This window comes from Balearica regulorum, chromosome 1, assembly GCF_011004875.1.
Source record: "Balearica regulorum gibbericeps isolate bBalReg1 chromosome 1, bBalReg1.pri, whole genome shotgun sequence".
NCBI classification, from domain to species: domain Eukaryota; kingdom Metazoa; phylum Chordata; class Aves; order Gruiformes; family Gruidae; genus Balearica; species Balearica regulorum.
The window spans coordinates 92,189,365-92,214,242 of record NC_046184.1 but is presented as its reverse complement, the minus strand read 5'-3'; the positions used below and the strand labels follow the sequence as shown (position 1 = coordinate 92,214,242).

At 47.1% G+C, this 24,878-nt stretch overlaps 3 protein-coding genes across 8 annotated transcripts; 2 read left to right on the top strand and 1 right to left on the bottom strand.

Moving 5' to 3' along the window:
* The first annotated feature begins 4,688 nt into the window (after nucleotides 1–4,688).
* GTPBP8 (GTP binding protein 8) lies at nucleotides 4,689–11,711 on the top strand. Its single transcript, XM_075766002.1, has 7 exons — nucleotides 4,689–5,019; nucleotides 5,451–5,549; nucleotides 6,066–6,196; nucleotides 6,513–6,612; nucleotides 7,030–7,148; nucleotides 7,594–7,720; nucleotides 8,327–11,711. The coding sequence occupies exons 1-6, from the start codon at nucleotides 4,735–4,737 to the stop codon at nucleotides 7,676–7,678; spliced, it is 819 nt and encodes a 272-aa protein (XP_075622117.1). The 5' UTR covers nucleotides 4,689–4,734; the 3' UTR covers nucleotides 7,679–7,720; nucleotides 8,327–11,711.
* On the bottom strand, nucleotides 7,739–24,766 carry RMP64 (ribonuclease MRP subunit p64). 6 transcript variants are annotated; one of them, XR_012837652.1, is made up of 12 exons: nucleotides 24,650–24,766; nucleotides 24,287–24,441; nucleotides 23,424–23,500; nucleotides 23,185–23,316; nucleotides 22,764–22,841; nucleotides 21,475–21,836; nucleotides 20,718–20,779; nucleotides 20,051–20,301; nucleotides 14,345–14,434; nucleotides 12,005–12,129; nucleotides 11,132–11,285; nucleotides 9,407–9,742 (listed from the first exon to the last, which is right to left on the bottom strand). XR_012837652.1 is itself a non-coding variant. In XM_075765972.1 (10 exons), exons 1-10 carry the CDS (start codon nucleotides 24,738–24,740, stop codon nucleotides 9,694–9,696), a joined length of 1,347 nt encoding a protein of 448 aa, XP_075622087.1. In that variant the 5' UTR covers nucleotides 24,741–24,766; the 3' UTR covers nucleotides 7,739–9,693. The 6 variants fall into 6 exon arrangements, 3 of the variants coding, with proteins under 3 accessions (XP_075622087.1, XP_075622096.1, XP_075622080.1); XR_012837651.1 differs by having other exon boundaries at nucleotides 9,407–11,285; XR_012837650.1 differs by lacking the exon at nucleotides 12,005–12,129.
* TAF13 (TATA-box binding protein associated factor 13) lies at nucleotides 15,614–18,417 on the top strand. The gene is made up of 4 exons (XM_075766016.1): nucleotides 15,614–15,746; nucleotides 15,958–16,036; nucleotides 16,548–16,645; nucleotides 17,540–18,417. Exons 1-4 carry the CDS (start codon nucleotides 15,720–15,722, stop codon nucleotides 17,708–17,710), a joined length of 375 nt encoding a protein of 124 aa, XP_075622131.1. The 5' UTR covers nucleotides 15,614–15,719; the 3' UTR covers nucleotides 17,711–18,417.
* Nucleotides 24,767–24,878: the final 112 nt, after the last annotated feature.

The following is a 24,878-nucleotide window of genomic DNA, read 5'->3' as shown; positions in this document are numbered from 1 at the left end:
GAAAGTAGAGTCAAGGGAGATACAAAGCAGGCTTAAATGTTGATATTTTACCAGCTCTGTCCACAGCAACCTGCCATTTCCACTCTCCATACAGTCTGCCCACAGAGAACCTAGACTGCAGTTTGGTCCAGGAAAAAACAAACGAACGAAGAAACAAACAAACAAAACCACCTTCTACTGAAATGCACAGTTCTCATCTTCAGGTTTTAGATGTGGGATGCTCTTGTTTATCTAGCCCTTTGCTAAAATGAGAAGTATTCAGAAGGTCCTATGCCATTTTAATTTGTTCCTGTTGCCTATGAAGGTACTGTCACATTAAAAAGGAGACTTAATTAGTGGCTAGGGCTCTAGCCTGTGTACTGGGCACCTCTGTTCACATCATCCCACCTGCAGATGTACTGTTAAAAGGGCCAGTGGGTTTCTCTGCTGCCTTCCATCCTGTCTCTGGCTGGCTGTTCTGGGAAAATGGTGCTGGATAACATGTGCCTGGTAAGGGCAACTACTGTAGAGCAATTTCAAGCAGGCAAGTCTGCTGCCAGCAGCAGTGAGCTGTGTGGGATGCTGAGGCAAAAATACCTAAGAGCACTTGCTCTGTTTTGCGTGTCACAGTTTACCATAGAAATATGGAAATCTGCCTGCTGGAGTGGTTTCAAGCATAATCTCTGGCTGGTATGGTTTTTCTGTTACTAGATTGTCATAGTTTAACCCAGCAGGCAGCTAAAACAACCACACAGATGTTTGCTCACTGCCTACCCCCCAAAAGCGGGATGGGGGACAGAATCAGAAAGAAAAAGGTAAAACTCGTGGGTTGAGACAAAGACAGTTTAATAGGACAGAAAAGGAAGATAATAATAGAATATCCAAAACAAGTACAATTGCTCACCATCTGGAACCAGTGCTCAGCTAGCTCCTGAGCCGCCTGCCTCCCAGCCAACTCCCCCAGTTATATAGTCAGCATGACATCATATGGTATGGAATACCCCTTTGGCCAGTTTGGGTCAGCTGTCCTGGCTGTGTCCCCTCCCAGCTTCTTGCGCACCCCCCACCTCCTCACTGGCAGGGCAGTATGAGAAGCTGAAAAGTCCTTGACTGCTCGGCAGCAACTACACTATCAGTGTGTTATCAACATTATTCTCATCCTAAATCCAAAATACAGTGCTGTACCAGCTGCTAGGAAGAAAATTAACTCTATCCCTGCCAAAGCCAGGACAGTATCCCCCCTTATTCTGTATCATCTATGTCATACCCAGGTCCCACACTTTCCAATACATCCCAATTAACGATCACCACCTTTCCTGTCTTGTGATATATACACACAGATATCATTCCCTTAGTCAATGGACCACCCCTGTGCAATGTCTGTATAATGTTCTTAAATGTCCACAAAAATTCCATGGTGTTCCTCTAGTCCATGACTTTGGGCTCCATCTTTCAGTAGTCCTTCAGGGCAGCAGAGGTTGTTGCATGCTGAAGCCACTTCTGGTTCCATCACCACTGTGCTTGCCTGGTTCTATCATTGCTGCACTTTGCTTGGTTTCATCAGAATTCATCCTTCATTAATCTGAGTGATTTGTTTAATTTAATAGCACTGATATGGCATATAGCAACTATAGTAGTGATGATATACAGTATTATATTGCAATTAACATCATACAATTCAAATAACTGGCTATTCTCACCCAAAATCAAATCCCCTTGGGGTACATATTGGACTTCTGCATCCCCCACCAAGTGCACCCAAGTCCTTGAGCAAAAGCAATCCCACAGATGGGTTTGCCTTTGCCTGAAGCAGGGAGAACCCAGACTGTCTTCCCCAACACATTCTTTGTGTGCACTACGGGGTTTTACCCCCTTCTACGTTACGTGGAAATTGTGATTGGGCAGGGCCAGCTTGATTGGCAGACCTCCTAGTGTTAACTAACCAGGTGGCCTTTGCTAAATGGGTATCTCAATGTTTGAGGGTCTCACCACCCCATGCTCTCAGTGTAGTCTTTAACAGTCCATAAGACTTGCTTTTCAAGACCCAGGATAGTGTTCCGGGCAGTGGCATGGGGCATGGGATTGTTTCCAGCCAGCCAGTGGTTGCTTCCACCATTGTAAGCACATGATGCTTGCCTTGGCGGGTTGGTGGAGTGTGATGTAATCAATCTGCCAGGCTTCCCCATTATTGATATTTCAGCCATTGTCCTCCGTACCACAGAGGCTTTAACTGCTTGGCTTGCTTGATCATAGCACATGTTTCACATTCATGGAGTACCTGTGTGATAGCGTCCATGGTCGAGTCCACCCCTTGATCACGAGCGCATCGATATGTCGCATCTCTTCCCTGATGGCCTGAGGACTCAAGGGCCCAGCGAGCTATAAATAAATCACCCTTATGTTGCCAGTCCAGATCTACCTGAGCCACTTCAATCTTAGCAGCCTGATCGTTGCTTTGATGTTTCTCAGCAGCCCAGCTCTTGGGTACGTGGGCACCTACATGATGTCCTTTTACAACCAGCTTCTCTAGCCGGGCAGCAGTATCTTGCCACACTGGGGCAGCCCGGATGGGTTTGCCTCTGCGCTGCCAGTTGCTCTGCTGCCATTGCTGTAACCACCACCCACAGGACATTGGCCACCGTCCATCTCTGTCAGTACAGAGGCAGAGCATCGGCCACTTTTCTCGTTCAGCAATGTCTAAAGCCAGCTGGATGGCTTTCACCTCTGCAAACTGGCTCGATTCACCTTCTCCTTCAGCAGCTTCTGCGACTTGTCATGCAGGACTCCATAGGGCAGCCTTCCACCTCTGGTGCTTTCCCACGATGCGACAGGACCCGTCAGTGAACAGGACACATTGCTTCTCATTGTCTGGCAGTTTATCATCCAGTGGGACCTCTTTGGCTTGTCACCTCTTCCTCTGGCGATACTCCGAAATCTTTGCCTTCTGGCCAGTCCGTGATCACTTCCAGAATTCCTGGGCGATTGAGGTTTCTTATTGGAGCCCGCTGCGTGATCAGTGCGACCCACTTACTCCACGTAGCATCCATAGTGTGGTGTGTAGAGGGGATCCTCCCTTTGAACCTCCAGCCCAGCACCGGCAGGTGGGGTGCCAGGAGGAGCTGTGCTTCAGCACCAACCACCTCTGAAGCAGCTTGAACCCCTTCACGTGCTGCCAATATCTCTTTTTCAGTTGGAGTGTAGCGGTGCCTCCAGTGCAGTCAGCTGTTGGGATCCCCCCATCACTCCAGAAATACAGATGGGTTCTGCCCCTTCGTAGCTTGTTGGCATTAGGGTACGCTGTGCACCAGCACTCTATCCCAGTTTCAACACAGATTTCAATTAAATTAGGTTGCTGTGTTACCACAAAAAAACCCCAGCAGTGTTCCTGAAATAATTCCTGAAATTTTTATTCTTCCGTTTTTTTTCTCTACATTTACCTATGGTTATTTGCACCACTGGGGGTGATAGGAGAGAGGCTTGCTCTGTAGGTTTCAAACTGGTTTGGAACCAAATAATGGTCATAGATTTATTTGGGAGCATTCTTCTAAGCATGCACCTAGCAGCCAGTGATTGTGGTCTGTCCTGAGCTACGTGCATTTGAACTCTGTCTTGCTGCAAAACAAACCAGATTTTAAGAGGACTTAATTTACGGGACTAAGGTAGAATACAGGCTATTTTCCCCTAGATTTCTACTGTTCGCCTGACTCTCATCAGTAACTGCTTTCACTGATCATAAATTTGAGAAGTTTATGCATTTCAGCAGAAGCTTGTCAAAAGATTTGAAACTATCTCTGAGAAACATGTAGGATGCTGGCAGGCCTTTTCTTAGGGGATAGAAGTTCCCTCCCGATAGCTTTGTAACTGAGCTCAATACCAGGCAAGTAGGAAATAGCCTGTGTTATCTTCTAATGATCCTTCCCGGCCCTAAAATCTATTCATTGTAATAATTCAACTGTCCAGATTTACAGGGCTTTAAACAAAGGACTGCGACTGCAGAAGAAAAATGGGTCTCTGTCTCCAAGGAATGGCAACTTTCCCCAGGACCCTCAGGCTTGCCTGGGTGTAAGGTCGAAGATCAGACTAGCTCTTGGAAAACCGATTATTACAGCAGAGAGACTGAGCACGCGGAAGGACGTCGTTGCTTTGCCCCGTTTCGTGGCCGAACTTGGGCGTAGAGCGCCCTTAGCAGCTCAGCGACGTTCGTGGGTTTGGTTCTAGTCTATAAACACAAGATCAGCAAGAACAAAAGATAAAAAGCCGAGGCTAGGGAAAGCGTCCCGCTCTCTCGGGGTCCCATGAAGACGGGCGGCGGTACCGCCAGAGCACCGGCCGCCCGCAGCACCGCACCATGACAGGCCCTGGCCCCGCGGGGGCAGCCGGGGGCGCAGCGCCGGGCCCCGCTCCGCCCTTTCCCGCTCCGCCCATCGCCGCTCCGCCCATTCCCGCTCCGCCCATCGCCGCTCCGCCCATTCCCGCTCCGCCCATTCCCGCTCCGCCCATTCCCGCTCCGCCCATCGCCGCTCCGCCCATTCCCGCTCCGCCCATTCCCGCTCCGCCGGGCTCCGCTCCGCCCATTCCCGCTCCGCCCATTCCCGCTCCGCCCATTCCCGCTCCGCCCATCGCCGCTCCGCCCATTCCCGCTCCGCCCATTCCCGCTCCGCCCATTCCCGCTCCGCCCATTCCCGCTCCGCCGGGCTCCGCTCCGCCCTGCGCCCGCCGCCTTCCGGGGACGGGCTTGGGCCGCCACCCGTCGGGATGCTGCTGCCGGGGGCCGGTGGTGCGGCGCGGTCGCCGCTGGCCGCCCTGTCCCAGGTGCTGCGGCTGGAGCGGAGCCGCCGCGCCGGCGTCGTGTTCCCGCTGCAGAGGCTGGAGCGCTACCTGGCTCCCGGCGCCGACACGGCGCGGTTCCGCCTCTTCCAGCCCGGCCTGGCCGCTCTGCAGCGCGCCGAGGCGCTCTTCAGGTCCAGCCGCGACCATGCCATCGACTACGTGAGCTCCGCCGTCCGCATGGACCATGCCCCGCCGCCGGCCTTACCGGAGGTCAGGGCGAGCCCGGCCCCGGCGCGTCCCCTCCCCGCCTGGCAGCGGGGCCCTCCGTGCCTTCAGCTGGAGGCCCCGCCGTGCCCCCGGGCTGGCCTGAGCTGCTGGAGATGAACCGGTGTTGGCGGTATTCGTGTAGCTCTGGGGGCGGCAGTGTCTGAGCGCTGCACAACGCGTGGTGCATTTATTACTCCTTTTTTTAAACGATTCATTTGTTGTTGCCCCCCGTGTCGTACAGCTCGGCAATGTGACGTGGCCGGCGCAGCACTCGTGGCACAGGACATCGCTGTCCCCAGGCCTTGGTAGCAAAGGCTGACAAATGGCCAGGACTGACTGCAGCAGGAGGGTGTACCCCTGCCCAGACACGTGAGATGGGGGGAGATGGACAGGTGTAGAAATACTAAATACTCTCTCTGCCTCTCCTACTTCAGGTGTGCTTCATCGGCCGAAGCAATGTGGGGAAATCGTCTTTAATCCGGGCCTTGTTTTCACTATCTCCAGAAGTGGAGGTCAGAGTGTCAAAAACTCCCGTAAGTGACGTTTTTCCCTTCCCTCCTCCTGGTCAGAAGCTGGTGCCAGCGCAGAGGATAGGGCTGAGCGGGGCGGGAGGAAATAAGCTCTTGGGTAACTTGAAGCAGCAGGAGAGTGTGTCAGCCATGGTGGCCGCCAGCTCATGGCTGGTGCAGGCCTTGCTCTAGCAAAGGAAGAGGTGGAAAGAGCCCAGCTTCACTCTTCAGCCAGGGCTGGCGCACGTGCCTCACAGAAGAGTTGCACAAGCTGCGCAGGTGTGCCGTAAAGCCCTTTGGGAAGAATCCAGCACAGACCCGTGAAGGTATTTTTGGTCTCTTTTAAAAGGATAGAGATGCGTAGGATGCTACAAGGGTAGGAGACTAGGCAGCTTAAAGCAACAGTAGCATTTTTGCAACCTTCTCAGGGAGGGGCAGGTATGGTACAGACACGTTTTGTGGGGCCTCTCCTAGTTCACTGCTTAAAGCACATTTTTTAAACAACCCCCTTCCTTCATCTTACCTAAATCCTCTCCCTAGGGCCACACCAAGAAGATGAATTTCTTCAAAGTAGGGAAGTACTTTACTCTGGTGGATATGCCAGGATACGGTTACCGTGCCCCGCAAGACTTTGTGGAGATGGTGGAGGCCTATCTGCAGGAACGGCACAAGTAAGGGACTTAACTGTACCTCCACAGAGCAGCAAAAGCCAGACATCTATATATAGCCTCATGTAATTACGTGTAAAAATGCAGGAGGAGTAGCTACTTCTAATGGTAACACTGATTAGTTCCGATGTCGTTTCCCTGGGAACCTCTGTGGTGTTACTCATTCATGCTTAGACAGATGAAAACAGCAGAAAAGATAGACGTGCTGCTCCATGCTGACCCTCAGCTCCCATGCATGGCTTTTCTTGGCTCCTCCTATCCCCAGATCCCGTGATGATGAAATAATGGTGGTGATTACTGTTGTTTGTATTTCTGGCAGCTTGAAGAGGACTTTTCTATTAGTTGATGGTGTAGTAGGACTCCAGAAAACAGATCATATTGCAGTAGAGATGCTAGAAGAGTTTGGGATTCCTTATGTGGTAGGTAATGCTTCATTCTTGTGTGGTTATAAGTTACAGATAATCTATAAAGGTGTGTACCCTTTACCCAAGCTTATGGAGGTTGTCCTGCCTAAGTAGTACGCCCCCCCCTTTTATTGTTAATAAAATACGCCTAAAATGTGTTGAGGGGGCCAAGTGGGATTTAAGGGATTTTTTGCTTGATTTATTAAACAGACACTTTTTTTTCAGTGCTCAGCTTGAGGAGCTTGAAAAGGTCCACTCCTTATTCACGCTATAGAAGTGCTTTGGAGAACTGTATTACACCATTTTCCCCCTAGATATGACCCAGAGCTTTCAGCCTGCCGTGCAAGATGGTCTAGGACTCTTACAGATGTTCCAGGCTAGCAGCAAAATAATCTTTTCCTCTTTTAATCCTGCTTTTCTGGATCCACGCAGATGGTGTTAACAAAAATTGACCGAGCTTCCAGGGGACTGTTGTTAAAGAATGTGCTGGACATCCAGGAGTTTGTAAAGGAGAAAACTCAGGGGTGCTTTCCTCAGCTATTCCTGGTCAGGTAAAGCTCTTCTCTGTTGCTGCCTTTTCCTTTCAGGTGATGATTTGCAGTGGGGCAAACCACCTGAAATCGGTCCGTCTGCCCTAGCAGTGGGTGGTACTTCTCTGTGCCCCAAGGACAGCGGGTGGGCTGCTGGTGGGGAAACACCCCTTCCCTTCTTCCCCCTCCTCTGCAAGGGAGCTGAGTTCAGTTTTCAAGGCTGCTCTTCCTTTGGCCTCTCTCCGAGAGAGGCAGCAGTCCCTATGCTGCACGCTATTCTATGTGGAGTTGTGTTAACAGTAGCGAGCTGTAATGGTTTGATTACATAGCTGAAGTGCTTCCTGTCACCAAGGTTGTACTGCGCTGCGGGAGATGTAATTTAATACAGCCACGGGCTGAGTTTGCTTGTATTGCTCCAAGACACGGCAGCATCTGGTGCTGAACATCCACGCCTTTGTTTCCACAGTTCTTTGGAGTTTTCGGGGGTTCACTTGCTAAGGTGTTTCGTAGCCCACGTTACTGGAAACCTGCCTGCTGTAGAGGCCAGCTGAAAAGACCAGCTCCTGATCTGCTTGGCTTACCCAGAACAAAAGGTACCAAAACTAGAGGTCTGGGTTTTGGTTGTAAATAACCCGAAGTACTAGAATTTATTTTTGGATAAACTTGGATACATTTTTGGATAAATTAATATTTGTAAGGCTAAACTTTTTGTTTAATAACGTCATCTGTTCAGGAAGATTGCACTATGAATGAATTCAGATTATTTTAAAACTGTTTTCTAAAACCTACGTGATTGTGCTAAGGAATAAAAAGCAGAGAACCTCCAAAGAGAAGCTAAACATTAATACAGCATTTCCTCTCCCTCCAGTTAAGCATTCAAAAAGCTACCACAGCATACCTAAGCTCCAATATATTTAGGATACTAGAGATAGTCCGGTAATCTCATTAATAAAAAAGCAGTTAGTTTAGAAAAGAAAAACTGTAGCTCTGATGTTAAGCAAACTGTACTTGCCCAGTTGAATAATACACAGAGGTTTACGTCTCTCAGCTTATATAGCAGGGGCCAAAAACTGGCACCTCTGCAACCTGCCTGCTCTAAGGCGATCTAGAGTGGAAACAGCCAGCACTCTATCTGGGAAGGTGTGTTTAGGACTTGTATATTTTACTTTTCTAACTCTCCTGCATTGTGCGTTCAATAGGTGTGGTGTGATAGCATGCCTCGCTTGCATACACTGAGGTGTCCCTGATCCAGGTGGATGAAGGAAAGGATACAACTTTAATGGGGTCTACTTTTTGATCACTGTTGGCTTGAATCAGAGTGGAATAAAAGACTGACAACTAGGGGAGCTCTTCTTCTGCACTTTATCAGCCATCAGTGCTGCATCTGCCTTGTGGCTTAAGTCCAGCATAAGCTCTGCAGCTGCACTCAGAAGAACTGCCAGAGATGAGACGCGTTGTCCACTATCTGCATCTGTTCCACCCTGGCGGCTGAAGCACAATACCGATGCTCTGTACTCCTTAGGGGCACCGTAGCGGCTCAGGAACTGAGTCCCACAGCAGCTGTACCTGGCTGAGGCACCTGAAGCCGTCCAGTTCCAAGGTACAGAATCGGACACAAGGACTGCTGTCAGCAGCAGGAGTTGTATGGGAGAATTTAGACCAAAGCTATGAAACGCCTACGTCAAACCCCGGCACTTGGTCTTGTCATGTCTTAACATTGCCAAACGAGGGTATGCAGTTGTCAAAGTTACTTACGTAAAGTATTTAAACCTCAAGAAAGGCGGTCCTCTTGTGAACCACTCTGAGGGCAAGAAGATGGTATTTCAAGTGTTTTCTTTCATTGTTGAATTTCTTGTAACTCTCAGACTAGACATGAAGCGAGGTCTGTTTTCAGCATACGTGTAAGAAGTGGGGGGGTGTGAGGAATGCAGCAGAAAGATGTGGATCTCTAGTTTCCACATCTTAGCAGAGATCAAACCTGTAATTCTCTAATATTTTACCTCTAAGCCCAAAATGCCCTAGAGCAAACCAGCCCATGGGATGCTTGATCCTAGGGGGAAGTGCAGTAGTATATAGAGAGCTAGAACAGGTGTAAAGTGAATACTTCAGGAATAACCTTTTCTTAGTATCTTAAAACCAGGATCTTCCAAAAGCATCAATCCTGTCAAGGCTGTCATTTGCAAGGCCTCAGCCTTGACTGAAGAGCCTCTGAAAATAAGCCTGTATATGTAAAAAAGTGCAGTTCATGTTTTAGTCCCTCTTCAGAACAAAACCCCTTATAGTGCTACGAAGTCTTTTATTAATCACGTAAATACATTAACGATGTCTGGTAAATCCATTTGTATAAAAAGTGCTTTGAAATGGCAGCAGACTGTGAACTGGACCCTGTGATCCTCGTGTGTGTGTACAGTTGCCTTGAGGTGTCCTTAGTGGAAGACACGTGGAGCTAGGCCATACATTTTCTTACAGCTGTACTAGAAACGGTAGGTACAGTTTTGATCTGAAGAACCAGCTTTACCTCTGGCCATATCTCTGTTTTCTGCTGCATTGGCCAAAAGATCTTCATTCACAAACGCTTTAAATACCGGAATAACTCTTGCATTTTGCTCAGCCATCTGCAGGAGAAAACACCAGTTTGTTACATGCAAGAATCAGTGCCCCTGTGACAGGTAAGATAGAAAATAAAATCAGATCGTCTCCTTCACTTAAACATTAAAACTTTGGGAGCATGCTTTGGGTAAACGGGAGTCTGACGCACTAGCAGGCTTCCTTGCCAAGTTCTTGAGGAACGTGCTGTGTTGCCAAGTGAGGAACTGCATTTGCTCAGACGTGGGACACACAAGCTCTCCCTTTCTTTTCCCCACTCATTGGTGGGCCTGGCAGCATACTGAAGTAGTAAAGGTCCCTTCAGTTTTAAATGCTTTTGATGTCTGACATTGTTTGCAGTGTGTACACCACACTGCAGGCATCCAACGTTACCTTGTAAAGCTTTGTCTCTTCTGCACCTGCATTTACAGAAATGATGTTGAGTACAGGCTCCTATGGAAAAGGATTTCACCTTGTGCAGCCTCTCCGGTCTTTCAGCAGTACTTTCTCCTTCTTCCTCCTCTACTGTGTCTGGTCTAGTCTGTCACCATAACCCTGGCACTACAAAGCCAGTGTTTTGACCTTACTCTTGCAACAGTCCACTAGAGCCACTATAGCATAGAAAGCATTTTAGTAGGGACCTTGACCAGATACTATGTCAATAATTCTATTAATGAAGTAATCTAAACAGGTTTCTTGGGTAATTTTAAAAAGCAGAGGCTTTTTTTTAGCAGTTAGACATTTCAGATTTAGCCTCTCGGAGGCATTTACACAGAGAGGCAACACGCACTAAGGCAGAAAGAGCTCTCCTTTACTGTCACTTTGAAGGTTGTTTCTGTGTTGCCTTCTTTCACTCTTGTCTAAAGTCTTCCTCCTTGGGCTCAGCGTTGTTTTCCTGCTGTGCTCAGAACTAGGATGTAGTAGTAGTTCTTTGATACAGTATGAAACAAATTTTGGATGCCAAACAGAACATGCCAAGGGTTGAATACAGACAATTCATTTTGCATTAAGTGGGGTGGCTGCCCACGAGAAGCAAGATACTGCTACCTCAGCTATCAGAGTTTCGGGCAAGAGAGGAAACAGATTTTTGGCAGCAGCTAATGTTTCCAGTCTGTATCATTGGCTAGTCCTACTCATGCTTGAGGTTACTTTAGTACCAGCTTATCCCAGCTATAACATGGTACTGTATTTTACAGAGACACTGTAGCTTTTTTTGTGCAAGCAAGGACAAACTCAAGGAGACATAGAGCTGCTTACGCCACTCTCCTGCTTAAGTGTTTTGGAAACAGGGTAAGACCAGAACCCATTTACAGAAGAGGCATGTGAGGAAGGAATAAGTTGTGGCTTTTGTCCCATACTACAAACTGGGCATACAATGAGGAAAGGAACAGAACTAAGAAAAGGCAAACCGATCTTACCATATGTCCCAAAATAAAAATGACTAGTTCATAAATAAGAGGTGTGACTTAACTCTGCAGCCCTCTATATGAGAAGCCAGCCTCCACAATATGCTGGAGCCAGTCCTGTAAGTTCCTTTAATTCTCATCCGAGGCATTTACAGCCAGTTGGTATCTAAAAGCATTAGCAATAAAAAGTAAAGTAAGCATCCCTTCTTTATCTGCACACATGATTTTAATACTGGGTTTGGTAACTGCAATTTGATCTGCTCCTAAGAATTAGCCACAGCATTAAGTATGTGTGTGCAGATTTATTGTAACGCTAATTTAACACTGTCCAAGCACTTGTTAAATACGATCTCTAACTACTTCAGGTATAACTAGTCTGCTTTTAAGCATCTCTTATATAAGCACAGAAAACTGTTTTGCTCAATAAGGTAATTATTGAGCAGCCATCAACTGTTTAGTTAAATATACAGCAGATTTTTTCAGGGAAGGTAGTTCACATTTCTGTATTCTAATAATCTGCAGTAGTATTCGTGCACCTTGTGGCACATTTACAAAGTTTATACAAGACAATAAATCTACCACTTGCACAGACGTAGCTACTTAAACCAGTATTTTATCAGAAAAACGCTGAGAATGATGGAGCAGATATTATGCCAATAAGTAGTAAGGGGGAGTGGGGGACAGGGAATAAATCTTAGCACTCTTGCTAATGCTGTTCCCCAAGAAGTTATTCTTCACTGATTCTGGTGTGATGAATACAGCACTGCTGGACTGTTGCCCTCGCCCCTGATGCCAGTGCAGAATGTGGTGTCTCGGGATGGCACCAGCCCCCAGCTCCCTCAGGGAGGCTGCTTAGGCTCAGACACCAAAAGGCACTGCACTCACTTCTTTTGAATTCGTTCCTTGGGGTCCTTCAGTCCTTCATCAAGACTCTCTCTGACTCTACTCTCCAGTACGTTTTTGTTTCTCCAGCGTCTGCACCTCAGCTGCACTTCTTCCTCTTCAGCTTCCTAGAGAAAAACCTGTGTTCAAACTTGACTTGACAAAGCATTTATTAGACTAGGGGAGTGAGCCTCCTACTGGAGACGTAATGGATTTTTCTTCATAAGGAAAAAATTCTTAAGACAAAATTTTTTCTTAAGGCAACACCCAACAAAGACACAAGAAACTTGTATTTCTCAAGCATCAGTAAAACTAGCTGAACCACTCACAACAATTTATGAAGGATGTAAGCAATTGTACAGTTTAGAAGTATTAGGGATTCTTTTTCTTCCAAAAAACAGGCATGGGAAACCTGGTACTCAGCCCCCAATTACAGGAGACATTTCAGAAATTTTAGAAACTGATGATGGAAAAAAATAAGGAATAATGCCAACTCCTTGCAAACCTTGGGGAAGAGTTGGCAGGTAGATCTGTAAATAAGCCAAGCACAATGACAGTTTGCATGCTGTCAGAAGGTACTGCTGACAGCTTTGGCTCATAACAGCCAGGGTTCAGGGGGCCAAAGTATTTACAACATTTGGGATAAAGGATTAGTCTTGGACAATTTTTAAAGACCATTCTAATAAAAAAATATTTATTTTATTCCCTCCCCAACGTGACTTCCAAGGCATAACTACGACATTTGTTCTAAACTTAGTACTCTAAAGGAGTAGGTGTAAGAACTTCACCAACAATATTAAGAGTACATTAAGCAAATTAAAAATAATGCAATAAAAATAACAAGAATTTTTTTTACAGCATAAAACATTTCAATGTTAAAGTTTCTTTAAGAAACACTAATAAGTATCTAAGCTGACGAGGATAAATTCTGTCCAAGCCTTAGCTGTTGCATTACAAAGAACCACAGTTCTCCTTGCAGCTCCAGGTGGAAACTTAAGCACAAATACAAGTTAAACGGCATGGTGCATAGGCCATTCTTTTATAATCTAGCTGAAAAGAGCACTACTTAAGCAACTGATCTGCATCCATTTCCTTTGTTCGCCCCTCCTCTGATTTTTTAATCTAGTTTATGCTAATAGCATGAAATGTACCTCACAATTTAAAAAAAAAAAAAAAGGAAAATATTATTTATCTGTTAACAGGAGCCAAGTGTTATACAGAAAGGAAAAAAGGATTTATGAGTCTCATTGTACTTGTTCTTTGTCTTAGGGAAAGTCGTTCTGAGTTGTATTTGGCCCTGACAGTGAGGGACTGCCATTGAGGACCTTCAGATACCAATGCAGACTCCTACACTGAACACTGTTACAGCAGGAAGCGAGCAGCATACACAGAAGTTACACAACACACTCACATTAAGTCCTGCTTTTGGTGAAAGAGTGAACTCCATGCTCTGAATTAAACTTAGTTTCAAAGTTGTGGCCATGGGAAACTGCCATGCTTGTGGGAATTACCTTTCGTTTCCAAGTTGTTTGGTCATAGTCAATTGTGCTTCAATCTGTGAAGCACTGAGAGCCGGGGAAAAAAGGAGAAACTTCCCTGAAAAGGCTACACAACCATTCCTGTTCCCTTAATTCCAGAGCTCTTGAAGAACGTATTTTCTTTCTGTATTTCTACCCTCACCATCAAGGACAGCAAGAGCATCTAATTCCATCTCTTTACAACTGCCGACAGATTCACTCACCAGCTCTTTGCCTTCAGCATACTTCAGCTCTCAGAGCCATCAGTTACTTCACTGGAAAAAAAACTAAGTCCATTCCCCTTCCTGTATGTTATTTACTATTAAAAGCGTAATCTTGAGTTTATTGATCTAAAATAATTTAATTTACTGTGTTAGAAAGCAACTGCTTTTCATTCACAGTGCTCAAATTCAAACCACCTGCCAAGCATGGATGCATGTTCCATGCTCACTTTGTAAAGCAAGGAGGAGGAACTTACCCCAAATCATGCTAAAAAAAAACAAAGCCAAGGATAAAGCCTGGTCTTTTGTTTTGGCTAAGCAAAATCAATTCCACGTGCAAGCAATGAAACAAGCTGTCCTCTTCTCCCTTTCTACCTATATTTACTTAGACCATATTTAAAACCTTAGCATGTTGTAAGAACATGTACCAATGCCATCAGTAAAGGAAGAAAAAGCGCAAGTTTTAACTTTTTTTTTTAATGGTCTAAGAGCTAATAAAGTCCTAAGTATTTAGAATTCATGCAAAGTAGAGGGACATTTACTTCCACAAAGCCTTCTCCTGACAGAACAAGGAACTCTGTACTGTAACTGCACCAGCATCTTACCTTATATTGTTAAGTTTCATCTTCAGTTTTGCCTGACCAGACCCAGGCATCAGCAAAACTTTGTGTGTTCTTTCCCAAGACACAGATGACCTGAAAGGGAATTCCACAGTTCATTTGAGATCCTTTTTCCATAAAACCCTGTCATGAAGCAATCTACAATCTTTCAACTTCTCAGTACCAAGGGAAAAAGAAAAAAAAAAAAAAAAAAAAAAAAAAAAAGCCTGCTGACTTTTGTGCAATGCCCTAGCACTATTTTTCCTAAAATCAAAGTCAGAAATTGAAATTAGTTTTGAGCTTCAATACAGCACATCCACTGTTTTTCGTATCTGCAGAATACACAGATTTGTACTCAACATAATACAAGTGCACAGGAACTCAGCTTCAAGTCATAACCCAGCTGCCAACCAAAGGCGAAGAGGAGGCTACTCTCATGTTAGCTGTTCCATAATTATCTGTTGCAAGGATAAATGAGCTTCTTCACAAGCTTTGGCATGAGAAGAGAGGCCAGTAAGGGTGACAGCATGGTGGGAGTGTGTTACTGACCACCCAACCAGGGTAAGATAAGTGGATGAACACTTCTCCCCTCTTTAAGCAACTCCAGAAGTCTCTGTAGCAACAGCTTCTGCTTCTCATGGGTGAGCTGAACCTGCCTGACAACTGCTGGAAGGGCAACACAACAAGACGCAAGCAGCCAAGATTTCCATGGGGTGTCAGGAACCAGGCATTGGATGGCCGGCCAGGGGTGACACACAGCTGCGCTTGCTGCTCACTAACAAAGGAAGAGCTCACTGGGGACATGGTAATCAACTTGGCCACAGGGGCAATGAAGCAGTGGAGTTGAAGATCCTGAGGGGACTGATCAAAGAGAGTAGCAGATCCTGGACTTCAGCTTACTCAGCAACCGACTACATGGGATCCCATGGAAGGCAGCTCTGATGGGTAACGGGAGCTCAGGAAAGCTGGCGGGTCTTTCACGAGACCTCCAACATATAGCAGGTGGAAGCAGGGACAGCCTACAAAGGCGGAATTTAGAAACTTCCCCGAGGTGTGTAGGGACGGTGTGAGGAAACAGCCGGCTGCGGTCTCCAGAGAGCGAGCGGTAACGCAGGACGGCAGCGCCTCAGCTGCGCAACCGTCGCCGGTCTGTGTGGGAGCGCCGAGCGGGGGCAACGGGCCCAGTGAAGTGAGGAGGGCCGCGGGAGGGGAACTGGCACCGAGAAGCCGCCGGGGAGCGCAGGCGGGGCAGAACCGGAGCAAACCACCCCAGCCCGCCCCCTCCACCGTACCACAACATGGCGGCCTCCGCTGGGGGCGGGGCGGAGGAAGCGGAAGCTCTTCCGCCCCGCCCGGAAGCGTTCGCCGGGGCCTGATCGCCATGGCTGATGAGGAGGAGGACGCGCCGGTAAGTGGCGGTCCGGAGCGCTGGACGGAACGCTCCGGCTGCATCCCAACCGCAACCGGGCAGCCTTAGGGTGCTGCGGGAACGGGGGCGGCTGGTGGCCCAGGCCTCGCCCCGAGCCGGGGTTGGGGAGGGAGGGTAGCGGGAAGGGAAGGGGTCCCCCCCCGCCGCCCCGGGCGCTGATGGCGGCCTCTCCTCCGCTGTGCTCGTCTAGTTTGAAGAAGATGCGGAAGAAGCCGGCGGGGGCCTGGACGGCGGGCAAGGCAAGAGGAAGAGGCTGTTCTCCAAAGAACGTGAGTCGAGCCGGGCCAGAAACCCCTGCCCAGCGCTGGCAGGTCACTTGCCACAGGGCTCCCTGCGGCTTTTAAGGACGATGAAACTCTGAGGAGGCAGCTGTGGAGTTCCAAAACTCAACACCAACGGCTTTTGTTCTGTGCCCTGGCTGAAAGTGCAGAAAGCTGTTGTGCAGACTCCAAAAAAATACTGCTAATGCATCCTCTGAACCTAACTGCCAAAAGTCAGTCACGATGTCAGTCAGCGTTTGGTAGGCTAAACGCATATTTCATCTGTCATCAGACAGGTTTTTCTGTATATACAGCACTAGGCTTTTGTTGGCCTCTGTCTATGTTTGCTGTATCTTTGTTTCCTGTATGTTTGCTCAAGAATTGTCCTGCCCCACAGACAACCACACTGTCCTGGTGCATGACACGTGAATGCATAGGCCGGTGAGCTCTAACTAGGTGCACGCTGCTGGCAGCACTGAATGGATGAAAGGACCCTCACGCTGAGTGTTTCTTTCTGCAGTAAGATGCATGATGTATGGATTCGGGGATGACCAGAACCCTTACACAGAATCAGTGGACATTCTTGAGGACCTGGTAATAGAGTTTATCACAGAAATGGTAAGTTGACTCTAGACAGCATGGTCAAAACATCCTCGCTAAGACTTTATAAGTCTTCTGAAGGTTAATGCCTCTGACTCAAATACTGCATTATTCCAGGCCCAAAACTCTGATGCTAGTAGGAAAAAGCTAAACTTAGACTTTGATCTTCCATGATTAAGGCAAAATTCATGCATCTTGCTCCATGTAGACTTAGAAGAACGTCTGAAGTTCTGAAGTAGCAGCTAGATTAGTATTGGTAGGGGGGAAATACACAGCTGACTTTGGGGTTTGCTGTGGCATCACTATACGTGCAGCTGACAGAAGACCAGGCTCAGCTTTTCAAGTTTCTTGACATTTTGTGTACTCTCAGTGTATTTTCATGGATAGGAAGGTAGTTCTGCGCTACAAAAGAAATGCAAGCTTTGGGGGGCCTGAAGCCTTCACTCTTCCAGACATTTGGATACTGTTTGAAAGTTGTTTGTTTGTTTTTTGAGAAAAGTTATTCCTACTGTTTGTGGATCCCCTTTCTTTTGAAAGGCTGGCCTTGCCTTCCCTCACTGAAATGCCCTAAACTGTCCTGCGATACGGGTACTTCACATTGCTTCCGAGTTCTGCCTGATGCTGTTCAACTGCTTTGCAGGCTGGGTGTCCTACGTGTACCTGGCTTTAGTTCTGATGCCATTACTGTTATGTGTATGTAGTGCTATGTGTGACAGGCAGCTGGGGACAACAGAGTGACAGTGAGTCCATGGTTTACTGGGAAGTTCTCATGTGACTAGGGTGGTGGTGCCCAGATCCTGCAATTTCTTACTTTTTGATTCTAAAATGATAGGAAATAAAGTGGAATTGAGAGCTTACAAAAAATCAAGGGGCAAAGGAACCCTCCCCAACTTTCCTCTTTTCCTCCAACAGACACACAAGGCCATGTCAATTGGGCGGCAGGGTCGCGTACAAGTTGAGGACATTGTCTTTCTAATCCGCAAAGACCCCCGGAAGTTTGCCAGAGTTAAAGACCTCCTAACTATGAACGAAGAACTGAAACGAGCCAGAAAGGCCTTTGATGAAGCAAACTATGGATCTTGATCCTGTGCATGGGCTGCACTGGGCATGCATTACTTGGGCACTTGCTGCCCAAAAAAGAAGGGATATCATGTGCGGTGTTTGGAGGGGTTATTCGGGATGGAGATCACTGCTGGGATGTCTGCCCTCGCTCCCAGCCTTTTCTGAAAAGTATTCAAGCAGCTGAATGTTATCTGATTGTATGTGGTATACTTAGGTACTTTTATACCATTTTAATGAAGTAAGAGAAGAGTTCTAAAGATTCTTGTAATGGCAGGAAGTCTGTTTGAAGGAGGACTATGTTGAATCAGATATTTAGAGGGCTAATAATTCCCTACAACTATTTCAGTTATCACTGGGTATTCCTGTGACAGGAAACCTAGAAAATGGATCTTGGTTAACAGAAGAAAGGCTTCAATGCCAAACTGCTATAGAAGTTCTGCTCTTTGCTCTGTATATGCTTTTTGAATAAAACATTTTAAGCTTGTGCCCACTCCTCACAACTAACATTGATCAATTCACGCAAGAGTCATAATACAGGGCTTTTAGCACTTAATGGGCTAGGAAGGTTATTTTTTCTTTGGTCCCAACAAGCACAGCTCTTTTGGTTTTTACCACTAGTAAGCCTAGGAAATTGAAGTTAACCTATTCCAGATTTACTTGTACTTACAGCCTTTCCTTACTCCTGCTATGCAGGTGTGGTACATTAAAGCAATTCCTGTTTTTCATTTTGAGACAGTTTTTTCTTAGTATTTCCTGGTGATCCTGATCTTGGGACTTGGGTACAAGCAAGAACCTGGCAGAAAGCACTAACCCCATTGGCTTGTTCTAACATTATTTCATTAATACATGTTGGAGTAGCTGGGCCTTGCATTGCCAAGCAGGCAGAAAATGCACTTCCATTAAAAAGATCTCAGGCCAGTGAGAAATATGTTCACCAGTCAGGAGTTTACTGCTGCAGGCCACAGCTGTGCTTTCCCCTATTTGTGGAGCAGCTCAGAGGCAGTAGGTTCAGTTAAGTCCTCATTTCAGGCCAAGGACAACAAATGCTGAACAGTGGTAACACTGCAAGTCAAGGCTGTCTCTTAAGGCACAGAAGGAAGGGTGTAAGACTGCTTCCTTGGAAAAGTGGTGGCAAGTCTTTTGTCCTCAGCAGCAGTAAGTAAGTGATCAGCTGCAGCCTTCTGCCATGGGTGGTAACTATTTGCACTGTGGGTTTGACAGCAGCACTTCACATGTGTGCAAGCAATAAAGAAGGGACATCAAATAAGGGTAACTCAAAATCACTGTTCCTGGACAAGGCTAGGTAAAAGGATGAAGACTATTCAACTGTTTGGAACACCCTTCCATAAAAAAAAAAGCTGGTTTACAAAAACATAATAAAATAGTTGCTACTTTCTTAACAGAATTCAAGGTGTGAGTTCCCAAGATGCCATTAGGGTTCTGAGGATTTAAAAAAAACCCCAACATTGGAATGACTTGACCCCTTTCCTCCTTGCAAGTCCAGGGTCAGACACCCATTGCTGCAAAAATAGAATCAATATCCATGTTCTCAGTAGCTTCTTTCCACGCAGGGCCAGGGCTTCTTTCCAGCAGCAGCTGCTGAGGGGTCCCTGCTGTGCTTAGCTGGACACAGCCTGCATCAGCACTGGAACATCCTTCCCAACTCAGAGGCCCATGCTGGTAAGCTGGGAGGATGAGCGAAGCGCTGTCCTCACAGGCCCCAGAAAGCTCAGAAGGTTTTTGCCGAACAGTCTTCAGAGTTCTCTTCAAGCGCGTGGATGATCTGATCCTCCTTCGACAGAACCGCGCCCCGAGGTACTGCTTTGGCCAGCGTGCGTTTTGCAACCCGTACAGGAGGTATTTACAGACAGATGTTTTGACACAGCACAGTTTTTTCTTCAAGCTTAAGGGGAGGAAGGTGCACAAAACATAACTTTATCAGCTGCTGAAGTGTTAGTTCATTTGGGGTTTGGAGAGATTTGGTTATTAGCCTTCTCTACCAATTTCCTTGTCATACCAAGGAGACAGAACAGCACCTCATGCAATAGTAGCCCAGGCATTCTGAAGAAAGATGACATCCCTTGCATCATATAATCATTACCATTAAACATGCATGTGATTTAAGTTGCATTTTCATCCTCCCTCCCTCTTAAGTATTTGTGCATTTGTTAGCCTTTTAAATCCTTTCACAAATGACTAAAGCTAAACAGAATGTTCACGTCAGAGCGTCGAGTAACCTGAACTAGTGATCCTGTTTGAGTTCAAAAAGAATGGGTTAGACAACTGCATTTGTCTACACTGTAGCAAAATACATGATACTAAAGTGTCAGATCCAGAAACCCCACACCCATGCAAAGTTACCTGCATCCTTGAGCCTCCACGTGGTGCAACCGGTTGCTTTTCAACAACTTGTTACGCAGAAAATAAGCTGCTGGTTTGAATTTGTTGCCTTTGCACCACAGAATAGCTTTTCTGAGTGCTTCTGACAGTTCCCCAAATGACATAGCTGTTTGGACCATCTGTACAAGAGATCCAGTATGCTGCGATTTTGCTATACGAGAGAAGAGTGATGGCGACTTTGCTTTAAAAGGTGTCGATGCAATGCTTATACCCTGAAACAATGAATAACAGAATTAGTCTTAAAAACATGACATGCCCGATCCTCTCTGCTGGAGAGGAGCAGAGCACTGAGGGTTTTGAGAGAAAATTCTTTATTTCCTAAGGAGAAAGTGGTAGACCAGTCTTGTTTTGTGGAATACAAAAAGAGGAGGCAGATAATTAGAATTTGTATTCCTGTCTACTACTGACTTGCTCTCTGGTCATTTCACTTGACATACCAACAAATGCTCAAATTCCTAAGCCGAAATTAGTAGTGATTTTCAGTGCAAAGCTTCCACACTAACTTGGATTGTTAGACAAGCAAAAATAAGGCCAGGAAAGGGGACATTTTCAATTAGGAATATCATGTTGTGAGTATTAGGGTCTTTAAAGTTAAAAAAAAAAATGTGTAAAACAGTAGCATACGAACCTCTTGTGTTGGAAGTCTGGATGGCCTAAGTAAGCTCTTCACATCAAACCCCCGGCGCTTCCCTACAAAGAGAGGGGAGTTCTCGTAAAGACAGTTTTAAGTCTTTGCACAGAGACACCACAATGCTTTGCCCTGCTGAACTCTCAGATCTCCTGCCGTCTCAGCAGGCTCACACCTGCACTCAACATTTCCAGGCAAACTCAAGGGGACTACACTCATCTCACATGGCAGCTGGCAAGGGATGAAGAGGATGCAGAGAAAACTTAATGGGTAAAAGCTTCACGACAACACCTGGATGCCTGCAGTCACTGGCCATCGCCCTGACTGCAGGGGAGGAGTTGGGCACAGCCCGGAAGCAGCAAGCACAGGATACCTGCACCCTGTACTTACAGCCTTATCTACTCTTGTATGGACTGCAAACAGTGCTCTTAGCTTCCGTCACTATCCTTGGGCCCCATCTATGCAGAAGCAGCAAAATATGAGTAACTATTTACAGGACCTATAAACCGCATTCATTACCAGCTTCTCTCCAGGCTGTATCATGGTTAAAACAAGCAAACAAAAAACCCTCACAATCCTGACAATATCCACAGCTTTATGAAGGCAAGGGTACATGCAGCATTCTCCTCCTCTTCCAAAGACAGGAGAGTCTGTACTAGAACTGCACTCTGTGGACAGTAGAAGTGCTTGGCTCTGTTGGACAGAAGTTGCAGTCTCAGATGTCAGAAACCAGTAGCATCGTGGCACAAGGCTTTACCTCTGCTGGCTCTGGTCACCAGAACTGGCTCTCCAATGTCCATGGGGCATGGGATGCTACAGTTTTTCACAGCACTCAAGCAGGTCGCAAGATTTCTCTTTTTCCCAGCCTCTGACGCTGCCTCTGGCATTGTTGGGAAGAACTTCTTCAGCCAGCTGGTAGGTTTTTTTGTTGTAAGCATTCTAGCCTTTTGCTTTTTCACCTCAGAAGAAACGTTAACTCCAAGGAAGGTACTGATATCAGAAGGGAAGGTAAACCCCTTGATATAAGGCATCTGTTGGGTCTTGGATACCAGATAAAGTGATGTCAACAACGTGCCATACAAGGACATGAGGGTCCGCAATACACACCTGTACTGAATCCTGAAAAGAGAAGACAGAAAGGTATGGAGTCTCCTCTAGCAAAACCTTGCGCTCACTGAACAACTACCTTCAGCTCAAGTGGAAGAGCTGATGGAACAGATTCCAAGCTGCCCTTTCCCTATTGCTCCTCATTACAAGCTTATCTTTTTACACTCCATCACCACGCTTTCCTTAATATTAGTCTGAGCTTTAAGGAACTGTTCAAGATCAGAATGTAGGAGCGACTTGACTTGTAAATCCCTGATCAGGAGCCACTATGCTTCCCTACAGCTTTGCCGAGTGCCACACCTAGGACTCACCAGGTTCTCAGGTGACATCCAAATCGTTTGAAATCTTCCCCCAAAAGCAACCTGTACCAACTCAGAACAACGGTGCCAGCACTGATGCCGTACAATCACCTGCTCTACATTTACTGGGGAGGCAGATTCCTTGTGCCAAAGAATGTTTTACTGAGTTCTACGCAATGCTGTTATTCCTTCAGCTACAGACAGCAGTTACTTTCTCAGTGTTGCTCTGCCATACTGAGAGAGACTAGAACAATGATTTCCCTGGAAAACTCAGCAGTATTATAGAACTATCACAGCCTTTCCATTTCAGCATGAGGCAGGACTTACTGCTTGCTGCAAAGAGCACCAGATGTTAGTGTTTGTGGCAGGCTGGCATTAACACTGTGAATTTATTAGTGCTACATAAAGTCTGCTATAAACCAAGAACAAAGCCTTCCAAGACAGCATGTAAGAAGTCTCTCTCCACTTACACAACTCTTCAGGTGCTAGAATCAAGTCCAAAAGGATGGAAGCACTCCCCTCCTCCTCCTTCTCCCAATTGAATAAAGCTCACTCAGCAGCAAGGCCTAATTAGAAGCCCTTCTCCCTGACAGACATGTCAAACAGACAACAAACAAGACAGAATTTTTAATACACAAACCATAGCCGGCTCAACAACCCTGAAGCCACAGTGTTCAAAAGTATGAATTCTTCTGAGCAGAGATGTTTAATGGACAAGCTGAAGATTATACAGTTAAGGATGAAAAATAAACAGCATGTAATGAAACTTGCTGAACACACCAACTAGAGGCAATTCACAAGGCAATATCGTGGATAATTTGGGAGATGAGTATCCAAACTTTGGGTCGCTCAAGGCCAGAAGAGCAGCTGGCCAACAGCCTGAGGTTCCTACATAATGACTTGAAAATAAGATGTTTCGCTATCAAAGAAATGTCAAGTTGCACATATGAATTCCTCAGTTGAGTCCATCAGCAACACAGAGCCTACAGCAGACCTACCTTTGGTCTCATGAGGTACTGCTGGTGAACTGCAAGAATGTTTTCATGGTGAAAAAAGGATACAGAAAAGCTTTACAGCAACAGTCCAGTAGACGTAGTATAAGCTTGCAACCTCCCAATACCTTCAGAGCCACTGTTTCCAGTATAGGCTGGCTGGGAACTAAGCACTCTGCATGGGCTTGGGATGCGTTTTTCCTGTGTTGATACAAGGATGAGGAGATGGTTATGATCTAGCATTCCCCCCTTTAGCTCTGCAGACGAATGCATATATCCTGTATAACATATAGAATCATGACACTTACTTGGGAATCAGTCCTGCCAGAGTTTCAATGCAACCCACCAAGTTCATTTTCCATAGGCGCTTCAAACATTGTTCTACCTAGAAAAAAGAAAACTCCCGTGACTGGTATTTTGAGAGATGGCACTGCCTTGGTCTCAGGACTGTCGCTATTGTAAGTGACACCTTCCCCTTATGAGCACATATGGCAGGCATGCAAGATGGAATGTTCTGGAATGTTCCCATATCTGTGGTATGATGAAAAAGAGCCTTTTATCACACTACCATCAATGTGGAATTAAGTAAAAGGCTGGAGTAGGCCATTGTTAATCAGTGCTGCATAGCTTCTCCTGCAATATACAATGGCCTTTGGTATTGGCTTTCCTTTCAAGAACGAAAATGCATAAAAAAATCAAGAAGGTAAGAACGATTCCTGTTCTATTTCGAAACAGTGATTTGAAGATTCTGACAATCCCTTTACCGGAAAATTGGTAAGGAGGTCACTTTTCATCTTAAAACAAAAAGTGCCTAATCAAGTAGCCTAAGATTATTCTTCCCCTCTCCCATTATTACAATTAATTGAAAATCAAATCCCTGTATTACTACATATTGAAAGGTCTGTAATTGTACCTACTTCAGGTTTTAGCATACGAGACCAAGTATTGGTTCCACAGGGCTGGAAAGCAGAAATTGCACTGGCTGCTCAGAGCCAGGAAACCCGCTCACTGAACTGTGAGGAGCTTTAAAGACAACAAAAACGCACCTGCTCCAAAATACTTTTCGCTCGATGCCCCAGGCACCCAGATGCCCTTCCGGGACTGGTGACTGGGGCCAGGGTGCAGAGCCCAGCTGCCGGGTACCTGCCGACCACCCGGGGCTACTCCTCACCTGCTGCAGCGCCAGGTAGGGCCGGTGCCGGAGCAGCCTGCTGTGGTATACGTAGAGCACGGCCCGCAGGACGCGTCCCTCGACGGCCAGGCCTGTTCCCGACAGCCGCTTGCCGGCGGTGTCGCACCGCCGCCGCAGCACCGGCAGCCACTTCCCTGCGGGCGGGACACACCGCCTCAGCGCCCGCCGCCGCCCCACGCGTCCCCCAACGGTCCCCCTCCCACGGCCGGCGAGCACCGACTGAGCAACCACCGCAAACGCCAGCGCTCCGCACGGCGCCAGGGAGCGCCTTAAAACGCCTCCCAGCCCTCCTCGGGCCCTGAGCCCAGCCCGGCCGCACGGCGCGGCGTCCGCGCCGGGGACCTGCAGGGTGTTCGGCCGCCAGGGCCACCGTCGCGCTGCTCGCGGGCCACGGCACGTCCAGCCTGTTCCACGCCGCCTCGGGCGCCGCCATCTTCCCCGCGTGGGGGCGGCGCTGCGCAGGGCACGACGGAGGCCGGACGCGGGCGGGACCATGGGGCGGGGGGGGTGGGGGGGCACGGGCCGGACCAAGTCACTCGGGTGGCGGGCCGGGCCGCTCCCCGCGGCAGGG

Excerpts from the sequence above, each read along its gene's own strand:
- GTPBP8 (XM_075766002.1), top strand. The coding sequence starts at position 4,735 with ATGCTGCTGCCGGGGGCCGGTGGTGCGGCGCGGTCGCCGCTGGCCGCC. Across the intron at positions 6,197-6,512 it reads TATCTGCAGGAACGGCACAA|CTTGAAGAGGACTTTTCTAT; the intron begins GTAAGGGACTTA and ends TATTTCTGGCAG. Across the intron at positions 7,149-7,593 it reads CCTCAGCTATTCCTGGTCAG|TTCTTTGGAGTTTTCGGGGG; the intron begins GTAAAGCTCTTC and ends TTGTTTCCACAG.
- TAF13 (XM_075766016.1), top strand. The coding sequence starts at position 15,720 with ATGGCTGATGAGGAGGAGGACGCGCCG. Across the intron at positions 16,037-16,547 it reads GAGGCTGTTCTCCAAAGAAC|TAAGATGCATGATGTATGGA; the intron begins GTGAGTCGAGCC and ends TTCTTTCTGCAG. Across the intron at positions 16,646-17,539 it reads TAGAGTTTATCACAGAAATG|ACACACAAGGCCATGTCAAT; the intron begins GTAAGTTGACTC and ends TTCCTCCAACAG.
- RMP64 (XM_075765965.1), bottom strand. The coding sequence starts at position 24,740 with ATGGCGGCGCCCGAGGCGGCGTGGAACAGGCTGGACGTGCCGTGGCCC. Across the intron at positions 23,501-24,286 it reads CCTACCTGGCGCTGCAGCAG|GTAGAACAATGTTTGAAGCG; the intron begins GTGAGGAGTAGC and ends TCTTTTTTCTAG. Across the intron at positions 20,780-21,474 it reads GGTGACCAGAGCCAGCAGAG|GGAAGCGCCGGGGGTTTGAT; the intron begins GTAAAGCCTTGT and ends CTCTCTTTGTAG.